This window comes from Hemiscyllium ocellatum, chromosome 17, assembly GCF_020745735.1.
Source record: "Hemiscyllium ocellatum isolate sHemOce1 chromosome 17, sHemOce1.pat.X.cur, whole genome shotgun sequence".
Classification (NCBI taxonomy): Eukaryota; Metazoa; Chordata; class Chondrichthyes; order Orectolobiformes; family Hemiscylliidae; genus Hemiscyllium; species Hemiscyllium ocellatum.
Window position 1 is genome coordinate 15,652,864 of NC_083417.1, and position 15,902 is coordinate 15,668,765.

The 15,902-nt window shown below is 42.2% G+C and overlaps 1 protein-coding gene across 2 annotated transcripts in view; it reads left to right on the top strand.

The window, feature by feature from the left end:
• Nucleotides 1-15,902, top strand: part of LOC132823644 (chromodomain Y-like protein 2) — a 167,852-nt gene that overhangs the window by 72,269 nt on the left and 79,681 nt on the right. For both annotated transcript variants that reach the window (XM_060837580.1, XM_060837581.1), the window contains exons 2-3: nt 10,239-10,833; nt 11,150-11,364. In XM_060837580.1, the coding sequence (XP_060693563.1) occupies nt 10,239-10,833; nt 11,150-11,364 (810 nt within the window). The remainder of the gene's footprint in view (nt 1-10,238; nt 10,834-11,149; nt 11,365-15,902) is intronic.

The following is a 15,902-nucleotide window of genomic DNA, read 5'->3' on the forward strand; positions in this document are numbered from 1 at the left end:
CAATGCTTTTTAGTGAATTTTGAAAAATTAGCACCGACACATCCACTAACTCATGAACCACTTCTTCCAAGACTTGACAATGAAGTCCATTTGGAGCCAGAGAATGTCAGTACACATCTCCATCTCTTTGCTGAGTACTTGTTTCCATGCTGTACATCTCTATGACTCTATGATTCTATTGCTTCCCTGGTGATTGTAACTGCAGCATGGAAAGTTGATGCATTACCACGTGATGAGCAACAAGACCACTCTACAGCAATATGCTGTGTAGCCAGGTGGGGAAGAATAAAGGCTGGCAGGATGTGGGGAGGGGGCAAAGAGCATTTTGTGGGTGTGGTGTAGTGACTGCTCCCAATGCACACACTTAGAAGATATGACCACTCTCCTTCCTGCCTTTTCCACATAATTATTTATAAAAACGACCTTCTGAATCTCACCCTTGCTCATGGCAATTGTCTTCCAAGAATCATCTCAGTTGGCTTGTTAACTTGCCCATTGTTAATCTAGGTAATGTTCTGGGGACTCAGGTTCAAATTCCTGCAATGGCAGATGGTGGAATTTCAGTTCAATAAAAATCTGGAATTAAGCATCTGACGATGACCATGAATCCATTGTCGATTGTCAGAAAAGCTCATCTGGTTCACTAATGTCCCTTAGAGAAGGAAATTGCCATCCTTACCTGGTCTGGCCTACGTATGACTCCAGACCCACAGCAATGCAGTTGACTCTTAACTGATCTCAGGTCAATTGGATGAGCAATAAATGCTGATCTATCCAGCAATGTCCTCATCCCATGAATTAATTTTAAAAATTATCTTTTCAAAACTTTCAGGAGGTTTGCTGATTTCAGTATCCAGCTACCTACCATACTGGGCAGATCAGAGAGGGATACTTATCCTTTTGCCGTGAAAGTATTAACAGAAGTGTTTACAAATGATGGATATAGTTAATTTTATTTTTGTTTTGTCTTCATCTTAAGTGACTGGTCTTGTTTCTTACAGGGTGAGCTCTTAGCAAAAAGGTGCTCGAAGAGAGAGTCTAATCTATGAATCATTTGGGTGTTAGGCTAGATGACAGTGTTACCCATAAAAAGCAGCAACAATGGAAGTAGATGCGCATCATCATTTCAATTTCACCTGCTTTTGTTATTTATCTGTTAAGGCTGTTTCATCTATGATGCATATGTGAGACAAATTAGATCATCCTCCATTTTTTTATGGCCTACTTGCTCCAGATGAGTAGTTTATTACTGCTCTGTTTCCAGTTCATTGAAGGAAACCCTTTTGTGTTTGATTTGAACCTTGTTCTATCCTCAGGATGTCTCAAAGCCACGCCTAACGACAGATAGAAAAAAAATCACATGGCATGAAAAGCACAGACCTACAATATTGTCAAAACCAGAGTAAGCCTGAGGACAGTTTTGAAGATCAGCACATATTTATCTAGAAATTACTGAAGAGGGAGGGAGGAGCTGAGGATTATCAGATCACTCATGAGCTCATTGAATGGCAGAGCAGAAATGATGGACTGAATGGTCTACTTCTGCTGCTATGTCTTATAGGTAATGGTAACCAGAGGATACACAAGGGTCTACATAAAGAAAATGCAGAAACTTAATATGCAAATGTCCTATTTGGGAAGCAAATCTGTTTCCTATCAGACTTTAGTGAGACCATACCTTGGGTTTTCTTGACTTGTTTTAGTGGTACAGAGAAGGGTTTATGAAACTCATGAGGGCGTTGATATTTGAGAACTCATTGAATAGAGTGGACCAATATTCTCTGGAGCTGAAAAGGATAAGAAATCACTTAATTGAAACTCTGAGAGCTTGACATATTAAATGCTGAGTCACTTTTCTCCTGTCTGTGAAGACCATAAGATATAGAAGCAGAATTAGGCCATTCAGTCCATCGGGTTTGCACTGCCATTCGATCATAACTGACATATTTCTCAACCCTATTCTTCGGCCTTCTCCCCATAACCTTTCATCCCCTTACTAATTAAGAACCTATCTATCTCTGTCTTAAGGACACTCAATGACTTTATGCAGAAGCTAATGCAGGCAATGCATTCCACGGATTAACCATCCTCTGGCTGAAGAAATTCTTGCTCATGTCAGTTCTAAAGGGTCATCCCTTCACTCTGAGGCTGTGCCCTCAGGTCCCAGTCTCTCCGACTAGTGTAAACATCTTCTCCACTTTATACAGGTCTCTCAGTCTTCTGTAAGTCTCAATCAAATCATCCCCCTCATCCTTTGAAACTCCATTTAGTACAGACACAGAGTCCTCAACTGCTCCTCATATACTAGCTGAGATAGTTTTTGTTAACTTCCTCTGGATCCCCTCCACATCCACAAATCTTTCCTTGAGATTCAGGCCCAAAACTGCTCACAATACTCCAAATGTAATGTGACGAGAGTCTTATGCAGTTTCAGTAATAAATCATTGTTCTCGAATTCTAGCCTCTTGAAATGAATGCAAGCATTGCATTAGCTTCATACTGGGGACCAACCTTGTGAACCTTCTCTGGACTGCCTCCAATGCTAATATGGCTCTCCTTTAATAAGGCAACTGGAACTGTTCACAGCATTCTAGGTATGGTCTCAGTCGTGCCTTGTATAGTTTTGTTGGCCTTTAGTTTAAAAGTCAAAGCAGTCTAAAAATGGCTAGACTCCCCTATTTTTAGACTCCATTCCCTTTTGAAATAAAGTCCAACATTCCATTCACCTTCCCTATTACGCTGAACTTGGATGCTAGCTTTTTGTGATTTGACCACCAAATCCTTCTGAGCTTTCTGTCTCCATCAGTTGTTTGTAGTGTGGCCATGCTCATTTTGTTCTTAAGAAATGAACATCTCTAATAGACCAGTTTTGAAGATGAAGTAATTTTCAGAATTACCCAAAAGGTTAACATTAGTAATATTACTATTATTAATATCCTAGGTAATATTACTAGAATATAACCCTCAGTGTTATTTTGACGAAGGGATCAAGGTTTCACTACTGTTGAGGTGAAAGCAGCAGGCATTCTGCCATTTTTTTCATATTCACCGGCCTTGTGGTTATGGCTTAGCTGCCTGTCTCTCTACAAATGTTACCATGGTGATTTGTGTTGACCTCTCTTGGCCTGTCTGTCCCAAGTGGTGGTATATAGGGATGGTTAGATTACCATTCCTTGAATATTTTCCCCAGACCTGAGGCAGGGGTGGAGATGTTGAATGTGGCATTGGCGTAAGAAAGAGGCCAGTACTTCACTAGTGCTACTGATGCTGGGCACTGCCTGGGTATGTACCCCGATCTACATTAGGAGCAGCAATGAGAGTTTCTCTCAATCTGGTCATCCAGCGTCATGTGACAGATAAGAAGCACTAGAACCCAAGTCCTCGGTTGCAGAGACACAAGAGACACCTTAGCTGGGCGAAATTGATGCTTCTGGTACCTGGAGCCCTTACTTTCTCTCTGATAGACTGTTATCTATCAAACCCATTTAAGGTCTAGAATATCTTAGCAGAAGCAATGGTGTAGCAAAACCTATAGCTCTTTTTAAAAGGGAATTGAATGTATCAAAGTATATATAGCTAGCTGACATTTGTTTCATGCTGTAGTGTAAAAATATATAGTAGGCATCAATACCTTTTTTGACTCCAACAGGATCATGCAATGTATACAATAAAATTGTGGGAATGTTTGCGATGGAGAGACTGGTAATAAGTTGCAAGCTGTGAGGGAACATGCTTTCTGACCAACATTTTTGCCAAAACCAAAAACAGATAAGTTATTTAATCTCTGTGGTTTATGGGATCTTACTGTGCTTAATTTGGTTGTTGACTGAGATCGCTAAAGGCACTATGTAAATGCTGCGCCTTTTTTTACCTTGGGTTGGTTGCTGAGCATATAGAATTGTTTTATGACTGTAGGAAATGGTGCACATGCTTTTGGAATCAGTGAGCTTATGGTGCTTGCTATCTATCCTGTACTCTTAGGATTCAACAGATTAAGTGACAACTCAAAACAATTTAAATGCATTTTAACACTTGGATGACTAAACTATGTAACAACAGATTCTAACCTGTCACTATTTGTATTGTTCAGTTATCAGATCAGCCACAAGTTGTAGCTGATCTTATTCCTCTTGCAGTGCAGGCCACATAATTTCCATTTAACCAAATGATCTACTTAGGGCTAAGGAGGAAATAGTGTTCGTGAATAAATACAGCAACAATTTATAATTGCCCTTGTGTGGAATCAGTTGTGGGGTGAGTTTGGATATCTATTTATCATTTAATTTGGTGTGTTCTACCAGCTTTTGAAATAACCTCAGCAGTAGTAAATAGATGTTAATTAAATCTTGTTATTATTCCAAGTGCATTTGTGAGGAGAATTATAAGTAACAAAGTCATATATCTCATTGAAACATGTAAAATACTGAACTGGAAAATGCAAGGCTGAGGGAAAAGAGCGGAGTGTGGTTGCTAGTCATGATAGGCCAAATAGCCTTCTCCCTGTGCTGTAACATCCTTTGGACTCTGAAAGGGGAAGGAAAAGATCAGTATTTGTGTTTTGAGGAATCTCTTACAAAATTATAGCACCTTGTAGCCTCCTTACACATAGAATCATAGAGTGTGGAAACAGGCCCTTCAGCCCAACAAGTCCACACTGACCCTCCGAAGAGTAACTTACCCAGACACATTCCCCTACCCTATTATTCTACATTAACCCTTGACTAATGCATTTAACCTACACATCTCTCAACAGTATGGACAATTTAAGCATGGCCAATTCACCTAACCTGAACATCTTTGGATTGTGGGGGGGAACCAGAGCACCCAGAGGAAACCCACACAGACACCTGGAGAATGTGCAAACTTCACATAGACAGTTACCCGAGGCTGGAATCAAATAGTGGGTCCCTGGTGCTGTGAGGCAGCAGTGCTAACCACTGAGCCACGGTCACCAAACCCGAAACATTAACTCTGATTCCTGTTCACAGATCTTGCCAGACCTGCTAAGCTTTTCCAGCAACTCTTGTCTTTGTTTTGGATCATTCACTATATTGTCAAGACCACTGACTGAATAAATGATAATTTTATATTACATGGCCAGTATTTTATGGAATTGAATTCTGCAATTGTCTATTTTTATACGAAAACTGAAAATCAGTGGCCTTTGTTATTCTCACAAAAACTGTGAAAGGTCTTTATTTAATTCATATTCTATCCCTCAGTGATAAATTTGTTACAGTGTGGTTCTGTTGTGGGGAAAAACACCATTCTCAGAGTCAGAATCAGGTTCACTGACAGAATTTATTGCACAAGGAAATACTGGAGCTCTAGGGAGAGAAAGACACCAACAGCACAGTGGTCAGCTGTGAGTCTTCTCTCGACCCGGAGCACATGTCAAGACACTTTTATACATCTTGTGATACATTAAGTCAGTGATGAGATTATTGTCTTTGTAACATGGTATGTTTATGGCAATTTTTGCAGAATTGTTGATAGTTTTAATAGGCTTTGTCTGTTTCAGTGCAGCCTTTGTTAATTTCTGCATGGTCGCTGTCAGTTTCAGTGTAAACATTGTCAGCTTCAATGTCTGCACGGAAGTCCATTGCTGTAGCAATGGGCGCTAATCGCTGTTCCTGAGAAGGACAATAACTGTAGCCCTGGCTATTAGCATTTCGTATTGAGTTTGTATCAAGCTGTTAGCATTTCTATAAGAGGTGTTGGCTAGACCCAGACACTTCGGCGGGCAGTGTTCATTACTCGTGTATTATCTCCCCCACCCACCTTAAATGAATCAACTGGGTTGTGATTGCATTGTGCTGGCATTCTGGTGGCCCCAGGCAGTGTCTATATCTGCTCTGGTGTTTCTCTCCATAATGTGATCTGGCAGTTATCTTGTGTGTCGAGTTGGCCAACTGATGGCTCAACGGCCATCTTGTGTGTCCATGTGTCTAGTGTCACCCTCCCCCCTGTCATTTCTCTCTTCAGATCACAGATAAATTATTGGCGTGTTACAGCTGTGTGGCATCTGTGCAAGGGCAGCACAGCTACTCCCAAACCCCTGGCCTTTCGTTGTTGCCCTGCAATTTTCTTTCCTTTCGTGGTGTTCACCTGATTTCCTTTTGAAGGCCAAGATTGACTCTCCCTTGCTACAACTGCAGTTTTTTTCTTTTAAGGCACGGTGCGGAGGCAAGATCACTGAAAGTATTTCAAGAGGAGGTAGGGAGTTGGGAGTTAGCACAAGCTGGCAAAAAATCAGGAATTGAGACTTGGTGCAAATTAGCCATGATCCTTTTGAAGAGCAGAGCAGTTTCAAGGGGCCAAATGGCCTAATTGTGCTCCTGTATATTATCTTCTGTTTCATATATTCAGCCTGCCATCCATTTGCTGGCTCTGTGAAAGAACCATTGTACTTTATCCCATGTTCCTATCTTTTATCTATCACCCTGTACATTCCTCATCCTCAAGAGTCTTCCTATTCAAAAAATTATTGATTGCAGAAGCTTTCATCTTCATCTTCAAAAAAAATGGTGGCTCAGTGATTCATACTGCTGTCTCACAACGCCAGGGACCTGGGTTTGATTCAAACGTCAGGCAACGGTCTGTGTGGAGTTTGTATGTTCTCCCCTGGGTTTCCTCCGGGTGTTCTTGTTTCCTCCTACAGGTTAGGTGAATCTCTAGTTAATGACTCACTCATCAATGTGAACTTTGATCTACTTGGTATCAAAATCTCATGTGATCTTGAAAACCTCCACTAGGTCACCTTCAAACCAAGATAGTTTATTAGATTTTATGATTTGACAACTTGTTGCTAACTTTGTCCTGACAGATATGTGTACTGAGAAAATATTTCTTGCTCTCGTATGTGAATATTAGCTCCTGGACCTCACTCATGGCTATGCATTAAAAAAACCTCATTTATCTGTGTTTTGTTTAAGCACCATAGGCTTGAATTTCATTTTGTGGTCGGGATAATCTCCACAGCCTAATCCCATATGCACATTTATCACTCATACTGTGCGATCTTCAAATCTAAATGACCTTTTGGTGGGGATTGAGGTTCCTTGCATGAGGCTGGATATTTGGGTATCCCTTAGGGGATGTGAGTGAGAGATCTTTTCAGGGGGCGGAGGAAGAGGCATGGCCAATCTGATGCCCTCTGAGTTTGTTAACTGCAGGCAATTGTGCAGAAATGGCCCGAAACCCTTGGAACTTGCCAAATTGACGAGCTGTCAAGAAGTGTTGAGTGCCCTCAACAAGTGGCAAGACCTTCCAAGAAGATAGTGGAGCACTGAGATTTACCAGAACCTGGAAGCTAACTGCAGTGCTTGAGTGGCAAGCCATGACGGGGTCTGTTGTTGTCTTGCAGGGAGAAGGGAGACAACCAAAGAAGACAGCAGTTTCCATGCACTACCAGAAGTGGCCAAATCGACAAATGAGTGTCAAAGCACAGAACCTGACACAATGATGCAATATGATTAAAAATAAGTCTTTAACTTATGCTTGCTTTGAACCCCACAGCTGTACCAATACGCAGTAGACTGCTTAGATTCAGAAACTTCAACAGTCGCCATCTAGCCCTTTAGCAAACTCCTCAAGAGGTTTTATGGAAATTAATTCAAAGGGAATGGATTTCCCATTCCCCCTGCCCTTCCATTGGTACAGCTGTGGGGTTCAAAGCAAGCATAAGTTAAAGACTTATTTTTAATCATACTGCATCATTGTGTCAGGTTCTGTGCTTTGACACTCATTTGTCGATTTGGCCAATTCTGGTAGTGCATGGAGACTGCTGTCTTCTATGGTTGTCTCCCTTCTCCCTGTAAGACAACAACAGACCCCGTCATGGCCTGCCACTCAAGCACTGCACTTTGGGTTCTGGAGCCGATGGGATTCAGTGTCACCCTCTCGAAACACAGTTTTCATCCCATGCCCGCAGCCATTCCTGCTCCCACCAGCAATTGTACCGATCAAACTGAGTCAGGGCCTGAACAGGAATCCATCGCAACAGTGGCACCCTGAAGGCAGAGTTAAAATAGTTGGCCTGCCTTTTGAATCTTTTATTGAGATGTTCACTGAACAAACTCAACCCATTGTAGACATATAAGGGTTTGGATCTGCTGCTTTGTTTTCTTTGTTTAGACTTGTGCTAACTAAGGTGATCTATTATAAAATTGAGGAATGTAGCGTTATTCTAGTATTTAGACTTGTCTGATTGTGGTTGGGTGGATCATTGAGTTGGATTGAGGGTGCATATCCTTCTACAGTGACAAAACTCTGCATGGTGTACCCTTGTCTCCACTGCCAAAGAGCCACTTCACTCGTGCACCTTCTCTTCATGGAGTGTCTTCAGTGTTTTGGGACATCCTGAGGTCGTGAAAGGCGCTATATAATGCAAACCTCCTTTGCTCTCTGTAAACAAGTGCCACGCCAGGGATTACCTTGCATCTGAGCTTCCCCTACCCACCTTTGTTTACCTCATCTCAGTAACATATTTTCCCATCTCTTTTTCTGTCCAATGTGGTTATCTCGCTTTCCCTCCTCTGTTTGCCTCAACTCCTACGGTTCTGACCACATTCTCATATCAGTACAAATTGTTGGTATTTCAGGAAAAGCAATGGATCTGGAGATTCCATCGCCCTTGAAATGTTTTAGAACAATTGGAGTTAAAAACTCTTGTCCGTTTTGTCCTTCCTGGGTTGGACGCACAGAGGCAGGAAAACTTCCGGCTATCTGACTTCCAAAAATGACGGGCCGCACTGCTCACTCTCCGTTTGGGGGATCTACCTGGAGTGGGAGTCAGGCCATTTCCAGCCCTCCAACCTTCATACCAGCTTGATTCCATCTCATTCCCCGACACACCTCACCATCACCTCACACCACATGCCACTCCTACTCCCCTGCCAACTCAGTGCCTACTTTCACCTACTTCCATCTACCATCCTTTCTCCATCCACCTACATTGTCAACTCAACTGGTGTTCACAAATATCCACCCACACTGGAGAAAAATAAACTTCCAGTACTTTGTTTCCTTATTGCAAAGGACACATACTGTGAAAAACACTCAATTCATAAAAAACACACAGTTTGACTGGGCTTATCTACTTTAACACTGCTTCAAATACTTATTGCTACTTCTGGACACCTCTTGACATCTCTTAACACCTAGAGCTGTAGAGTCACACAACACAGAAGCAGACCCTTCAGTCCAATAAGTCCATGCCAACCATAATTCCAAGCTAAACTAGTCCCACCTGCCTGAGCTTGGCCTATCGAAACATTTCTTATTCATGTACTTAACTAAATGGCTTTTCAACATTGTAAGCATACCTGCATCCACCACTTCCTGTGGAAGTTCATTTCACACAAAAAAAGTTGCCCCTCATCTTTCATTATACTTTTCTCCTCACCTTAAAAATATGCCCCCTAGTCTTGAATTCCTCCACCATAGGGAAAAGGTAACTGCCATTCACCTTATCTGAACCCCTCATAGTTTTGTAAACATCTATAAAATGAGTCGATACTTCTTGACAGTGTTGGCAATTCCAGTGTTAATGCTCCTTTTCTTCATAATCTGCTGCACAGTTAATGATCCCAAAAGGTATTTGAGTTACCCCACCATTATCACAAAGAATGCCTGACACCCTACCCTCCCAAAGAAGTCCTGACCCCTCTCTTCAAGCTGTCTTCAGATGCTATCCTGAGGATGGCCTACCTTTCCCAAGGTACCCTAACTATCCAAACAGAATGCACTGAGAGCAGTCCTGTGCCAGTCTCCACACTTCAGCTTTCAGATAGCTGTGAGTCCCAAGTCCAATTTGAATTGAAGCAGATGGCCATCCATGTAGCCAGCTCCCTCCATAAACCAGACATGCCTGAACCACAGCTCACCCCCATGAAAATGAGAAATGCTAGATTCGGTTCGACATTTCAGATTCCAGATGTCTTCCAACCGATTGAAAAGAATCTTCCTTGTGGTGAAAAGTGTTGCTTGTGAAAAAGTGTTTTTTTCCCTTTGTGTATGCTCACACACATCTGCATGTCTGTTTTTGCTATAGTAGAGAAAACTACTAAAGGAGAGGACAGATCTGTGTGTGAATTATTGTCTCTGATTGATAAAGGTTAATTGCCAATGCTTAGATAAGCAGTATGGAAAGTTACACAAGGAAGGTTGCACAAAGCTCTTCAGGGTTGATGTGAAATGATGGCAATAACTGATACAGCACCTTTTCTCTCCAATAGGTAGAGAAGATTGTCGATAAAAGGAAAAATAAAAAAGGGAAGTGGGAGTACCTTATACGATGGAAAGGTTATGGAAGTAATGAAGACACTTGGGAGCCAGAACATCACCTCCTGCATTGTGAAGAATTTATTGATGAGTTTAATGGACTCAACGCTTCCAAAGAAAAGCGAACTAAATCAGGGAAACGGGGAAATAGCCCAAGACAGGTCTTAAGGGACAATCATGGAACTTCTCCACTGAGAGCCTATGAATCCACAAAGGGGAAGGGTGGAGGATTACGAAGAAAGCGGACTAATAATGCACATCAAAAACAAAAGCGGGGTACAATAGGGAGGGATGGAAAGCACACATCTGGAGAGCCCAAGAAAATCATCGCTACTAAAACAGTGCATTACAGAACAACTGCGAGTGGAGTACAGATTATGCCTTACAGAAAGACTGATAACTCATTTCAGAATGGAGATGCTAGACATGGCAAAAATGCATTACAGTTTGACAATACCTCAAGGCAACAGGAAGTGAATGTGGACCTGGGAGAGCAGGACTTTGCAGAGGATGGATCAGTTGCCGATTCTCCTTTGGTAAACGGAGTAGGTATGTAATAAGTATTGGTGTTACAATGACAGCAAGCCATTCAGTTTCTCCCCTCCCCCACTCCCCCTCCCCCAGGGCAACGCTGGTCTTTGTCCTACAGTGTTCACTGATGTGCACATACTTGGAGATTGCATGAACATTTTTAATTATTGCAAGCAGCAGGACTCGAACTTGCAAATAGTTCAGTTAAACATGCCTCCGTGTTTGAGATAATTTTAAAAATAGATTGCTCCATGCTTGCTAACAGTAATGTTCATTGACTAAATGGAATTGTTCATTTTGCAGACTGACATTTCACCGCATTCTGTTTCAATAGGGATTTCCAATGGACAAGCTAACCTGCCATGTTCTGTGAAGAGGAAGCTTGTGGAAGACAAGGAAGACTATGTATTTGACAAACGGCTCAGATGCAGTGTACGTCAGAATGAAAGCAACTATCGTTTCAGGGACATTGTTGTTAGGAAGCAAGATGGTTTTACACATATATTGCTCTCTAGCCAAACTTCAGACAACAATTCATTAACGCCCGAGGTAAGGCCCATAGTACGCTGTTTTTAATTAGTATTTGACTGTATAAATGGGTGATCAAATCTACGTTTTGCAGGGGTTGGGGGGGTGGGGGGGATGTGGGTGGGTAGAGACCTGCGCAATGCTACAAATTAGTATGCTGCTTGAATAAGTTAAGATAAAAGACACAATTAACATAAACTTCATTGATTTCCATCTTTGTGTTAATGAGTAAGTTAATAAACAAGGGGGTGATTTTACCCTTACCATCAGGTTGTCCCACACCGTGATAGTAGGAGTGTCACAAGTAAAGAGTTCTCCCCTCCCAGCCCTCTCCCTCCTTCTCAAACTCTCTTCCTCCCCACCCACACAGTTTTCTGGCGGGAAAAAACAGTCTGGAGCAATAAAAAAAGACAATATTCAGAGTCATTCCTTTCCCAGCCCAGCACCAGTGATTGAAACTGGTCCAGCAGATCACATGCATGTTATTTATAAAGACCGTGAGCTTTTTTATATGATGCGGTTACTGTCCCAATCTGGAACTAGTCCAGTGCCCTTTTGAATGTGTACAGAGAGCCAGCATCTAGCCTAATAAATTAAGTCTTACTAAGTAAAGTTTCACCATGTCGAAATCTGAACACAGCAGTCAAACACTGAAAAGTTTGGGTTTTTTTTTCCTAGCATTTACTGTAGTCCCAGGTAGTAGGGCATTCTCAACTTCCATTCACCTGATGATGAGCTCCTCTTCAAGATCCCTGTCCAGTTTGACTGAAAAGGGATTTGGGGAAAAGGCAGGAGATTGGCAGTAGGGAACAGAATCGATGCAGGGCAGAATGCTGTAATTTAACAATTCTGTGATTCTGAGATCAAATCAACTTGTGTTTCTTCGTACGCTTTCCAAAAGCTTTAAAACCTGTCTGTGATGTAGTGTTTTCTTACTTCTTTTCCAAATCTATCACTTTTCATCCTGGACAGGTTTTCACCTAGTCTTTGAAAATTTACTCAATGGATGAGGGCACCACTGGTCAAGCAAGCACATAACAATGGTCACAATTAAGCCAGCTCTTTGTTCTTAATTTTATCAAATTCAAATTGCACCACCTGCTGAGGTAGGTTTTGAACCCACATACCCAGAACATCAGCCTGGGGTTCTGGATTGTGAAATCTGCTGACATTCCCATTGTGTCACTGCCACCCCTATTTAATGCCTCCTGTTGAACCAAACAGTTCTGGTCCAGTCCTCAACTTGAACCCTGTCAATTTCAAAATCCCAATTATAATCCCACTCCTCCACCCGCCTGCTTCCCAAGTAATTCCCAGTTCTGCTGGTGCATGTTCCATTCTTTGAAATGCTGAATGTGCTGTTAGCAATGCTCTTTGTTTCCTCGTTCAACTGCCTCATATTCTTCTAGAGGCTGTGTGTGTCAGAATTGGCTGACCCGAATTTGGTCTTCCTAGGGGGTTGGCTGGGCATGAACCGCAATCAGTCTGAAGAAGGGCTTATGCCCAAAACATCGACTGTCCTGCTCTTCAGATGCTGCCTGACCTGCTGTGCTCTCTCTCTCTCTCTCTCTCTCTCTCGTGCTCTCTCTTGCACACGCACGCGCATGCACACAAGACTGCTGTAACCAACACAGAAACACATTTTTGCAAGGAATCTCTTGAAATATCTTACAACCATTCTTTGAAAATTTGCTCATAGGATGTGGGCATCACTGGCCAAGCACTGAGTTGGTCGTTATTAAGATGACCGTTATTTGAAAATTTGTGGCTGTAAATTCCTTTCGGACCAATCCTACATCTGAAACAGTTTAGAGAGTGTTTATGAAATTAAAACCTGGGATGGCCGGGTTATCTTAGGAGGAAAGGGAAAATTAGGGGAAATGAGGACCTTGCAACCACACGGGATTAATGTGGATCCCACCAGTTTCCTCATTTCCCCTCCCCCCATTTTATCCCAGCCCCAAGCCTCCAACTCAGCACCACCCTCTTGACCTATCCATCACCATTCCCACCTATCCGCTCCACCCTCCCCTCTGACCTATCACTCTCACCACCACCTTCATCTACCTATTGCATTCTCAGCTACCTTCCCCCCCAGTCCCCCCCCCTCCTATTTATCTCTCAACTCCCTTGGCCCACAAGCCTCATTCCTGATGAAGGGCTTATGCCCGAAATATCGATCCTCCTGCTCCTCGGATGCTGCCTGACCTGCTGTGTTTTTCCAGCACCATACTCTCGACTCTGATCTCCAGCATCTGCAGTCCTCACTTTCTCCTGGATGGCCTTAGAGCTCTATAAATCATGAGCAGCATTGATAAGTTAGATACCTAACAGTTTTCCCCATGGTAAGGAAGTCCAAAACTAGAAAGCATAGGTTTAAAGTGAGTGGGAAGAGATACAGAAGGGGCCACAGGAGCAATTTTTTTCACGCAGAGTGTGGTTAGTGTCTGGAACAGGCTGCCAGAGGTAGTGGTGGAGGCGAGTACAACTTAGTTTATTTAAAAAACATTTGAACATGTACGTGGATGGGATAGGTATAGAGGGATATGGACCAAATGCAGGGAAAGGGAACAAGATTAGTTGTGAAAACTAGACAGCATTGACATGTTATGTGGAAGAGCTTGTCTCCATGCTGTAAACCTCGGCAAAACAGCTTGATGCTGAAAACCCCATGGTTCCATGTTTACAGGTCTCCTTCATTCATGGGATGTGAGCACATTTTGAGCAAAGAAAGACTTGTATTTTTATAGCACCCTTCATGATCACCAGACCTCAGCGAAGGATTGACAACAGATGTCAGCCTTGCCACAGCCATGTCAAATCTCAGCAATTAATTCCAAAACAAATTTAAATTTACTTTCCACTTATGCAAAATAGCTGAGCATTTGCACTATGCTGAACACTTTATAAAATGCTGACTTTTCTTCTGATTTCCATGCTTTTACGATGATGGCACATAAATATTCAACATAATGGACAAATCAAGTGTAATGCATTCTTCCCATTCATTGCATTTTCTATGAACAATCTATCAGTATAATTCCTCTCCTTTCCCTTTCTGCGTATGGTGTTTTTTGCAGCTTATGTGGGACCTTTTTAAATCGTTTTGTTACTTTAAACATCTATATATACAAGTTTCATTTGTAATCACATAAATTAGATTTTTAAGGAGGTTTCATGCTTCACAAACTTGTACAGGGAGTGTTGCTGAATAAAGAGACCTTGGAGTGCAGATTCATAGCTCCTTGAAAGTGGTGTCACAGGTAGATAGGATAGTGAAGAAGGCGTTTGGTATGTTTTCCTTTATTGGTCAGAATATTGAGTACAGGAGTTGGGAGGTCATGTTGCGGCTGTACAGGACATTGGTTAGGCCACTGTTGGAATATTGCATGCAATTCTGGTCTCCTTCCTATCGGAAAGATATTGTGAAACTTGAAAGGGTTCAGAAAAGATTTACAAGGATGTTGCCAGGGTTGGAGGGTCTGAGCTACATGGGGAGGCTGTACAGGCTGGGGCTGTTTTCCCTGGAGCGTCGGAGGCTGAGGGATGACCTTATAGAGGTTTACAAAATTATGAGGGGCATGGATAGGATAAATAGACAAAGTCCTTTCCCTGGGGTTGGGGAGTCCAGAACTAGAGGGCATAGATTTAGAATGGTGAGAGGGGAAAGATATAAAAGAGACCTAAAGGGCAACTTTTTCACACAGAGGGTGGTACGCGTATGGAATGAGCAGCCAGAGGATGTGGTGGAGGCTGGTACAATTGCAACATTTAAGAGGCATTTGGATGGGTATATGAATAGGAAGGGTTTGGAGGGATATGGGCCGGGCGCTGACAGGTGGGACTAGATTAGGTTGGGATATCTGGTCGGCATGGATGGGTTGGACCGAAGTGTCTGTTTCCATGCTGTTCTATGACTATATGCTAAGGTTTCGATGAGACACCAGACAATGCAACGCAGCATGTGTGCTCGGGTACTTTGCAGTTCACATTTTGAGCATCAGTATAACATACAGTGTTTTACTCACAACCCTTCATGGTTCTTATGTGGAGTTCACGACCCTTAAGTGCAGTGGATGCTGGGAGGAGATGAACAGATTTTTAATTAGTAATGAGTTGAAGGGTTATGGAGAGCAGGTAGGAAAATGGAGTTGAGGCTGAGATGAGATCAACCATGATTGTAGTAAATGGTAGAGCAGTTTTGAGGGCCTGAATTGCCTACTTGTGTTCCTAGTTCCTAATTCTACCTCTGATCTCTGCATTCTTTGCCGTCTACCACCAAATCACATAAAAATAATATCAGAATAGCAACACAGAGCCAGCAAAATACACCTAATCCCAATCTCTTCTGTCCATTTTGTTACTATCATTATATTGCCCTCACAAGTTCTTCCATACGTTTTACTGCTATAAATACCAGTGACCTGCTTAATATTTCCAAAACTATTTAATATTTCCATGACTATTCAATATTTCCAAGAGTATTAGCTCCTTGTGTCTTGTTTCCACTCATGTTAAAACTGATATTTTAAGTTTGTATTTTAAAACTTTAAAGAATC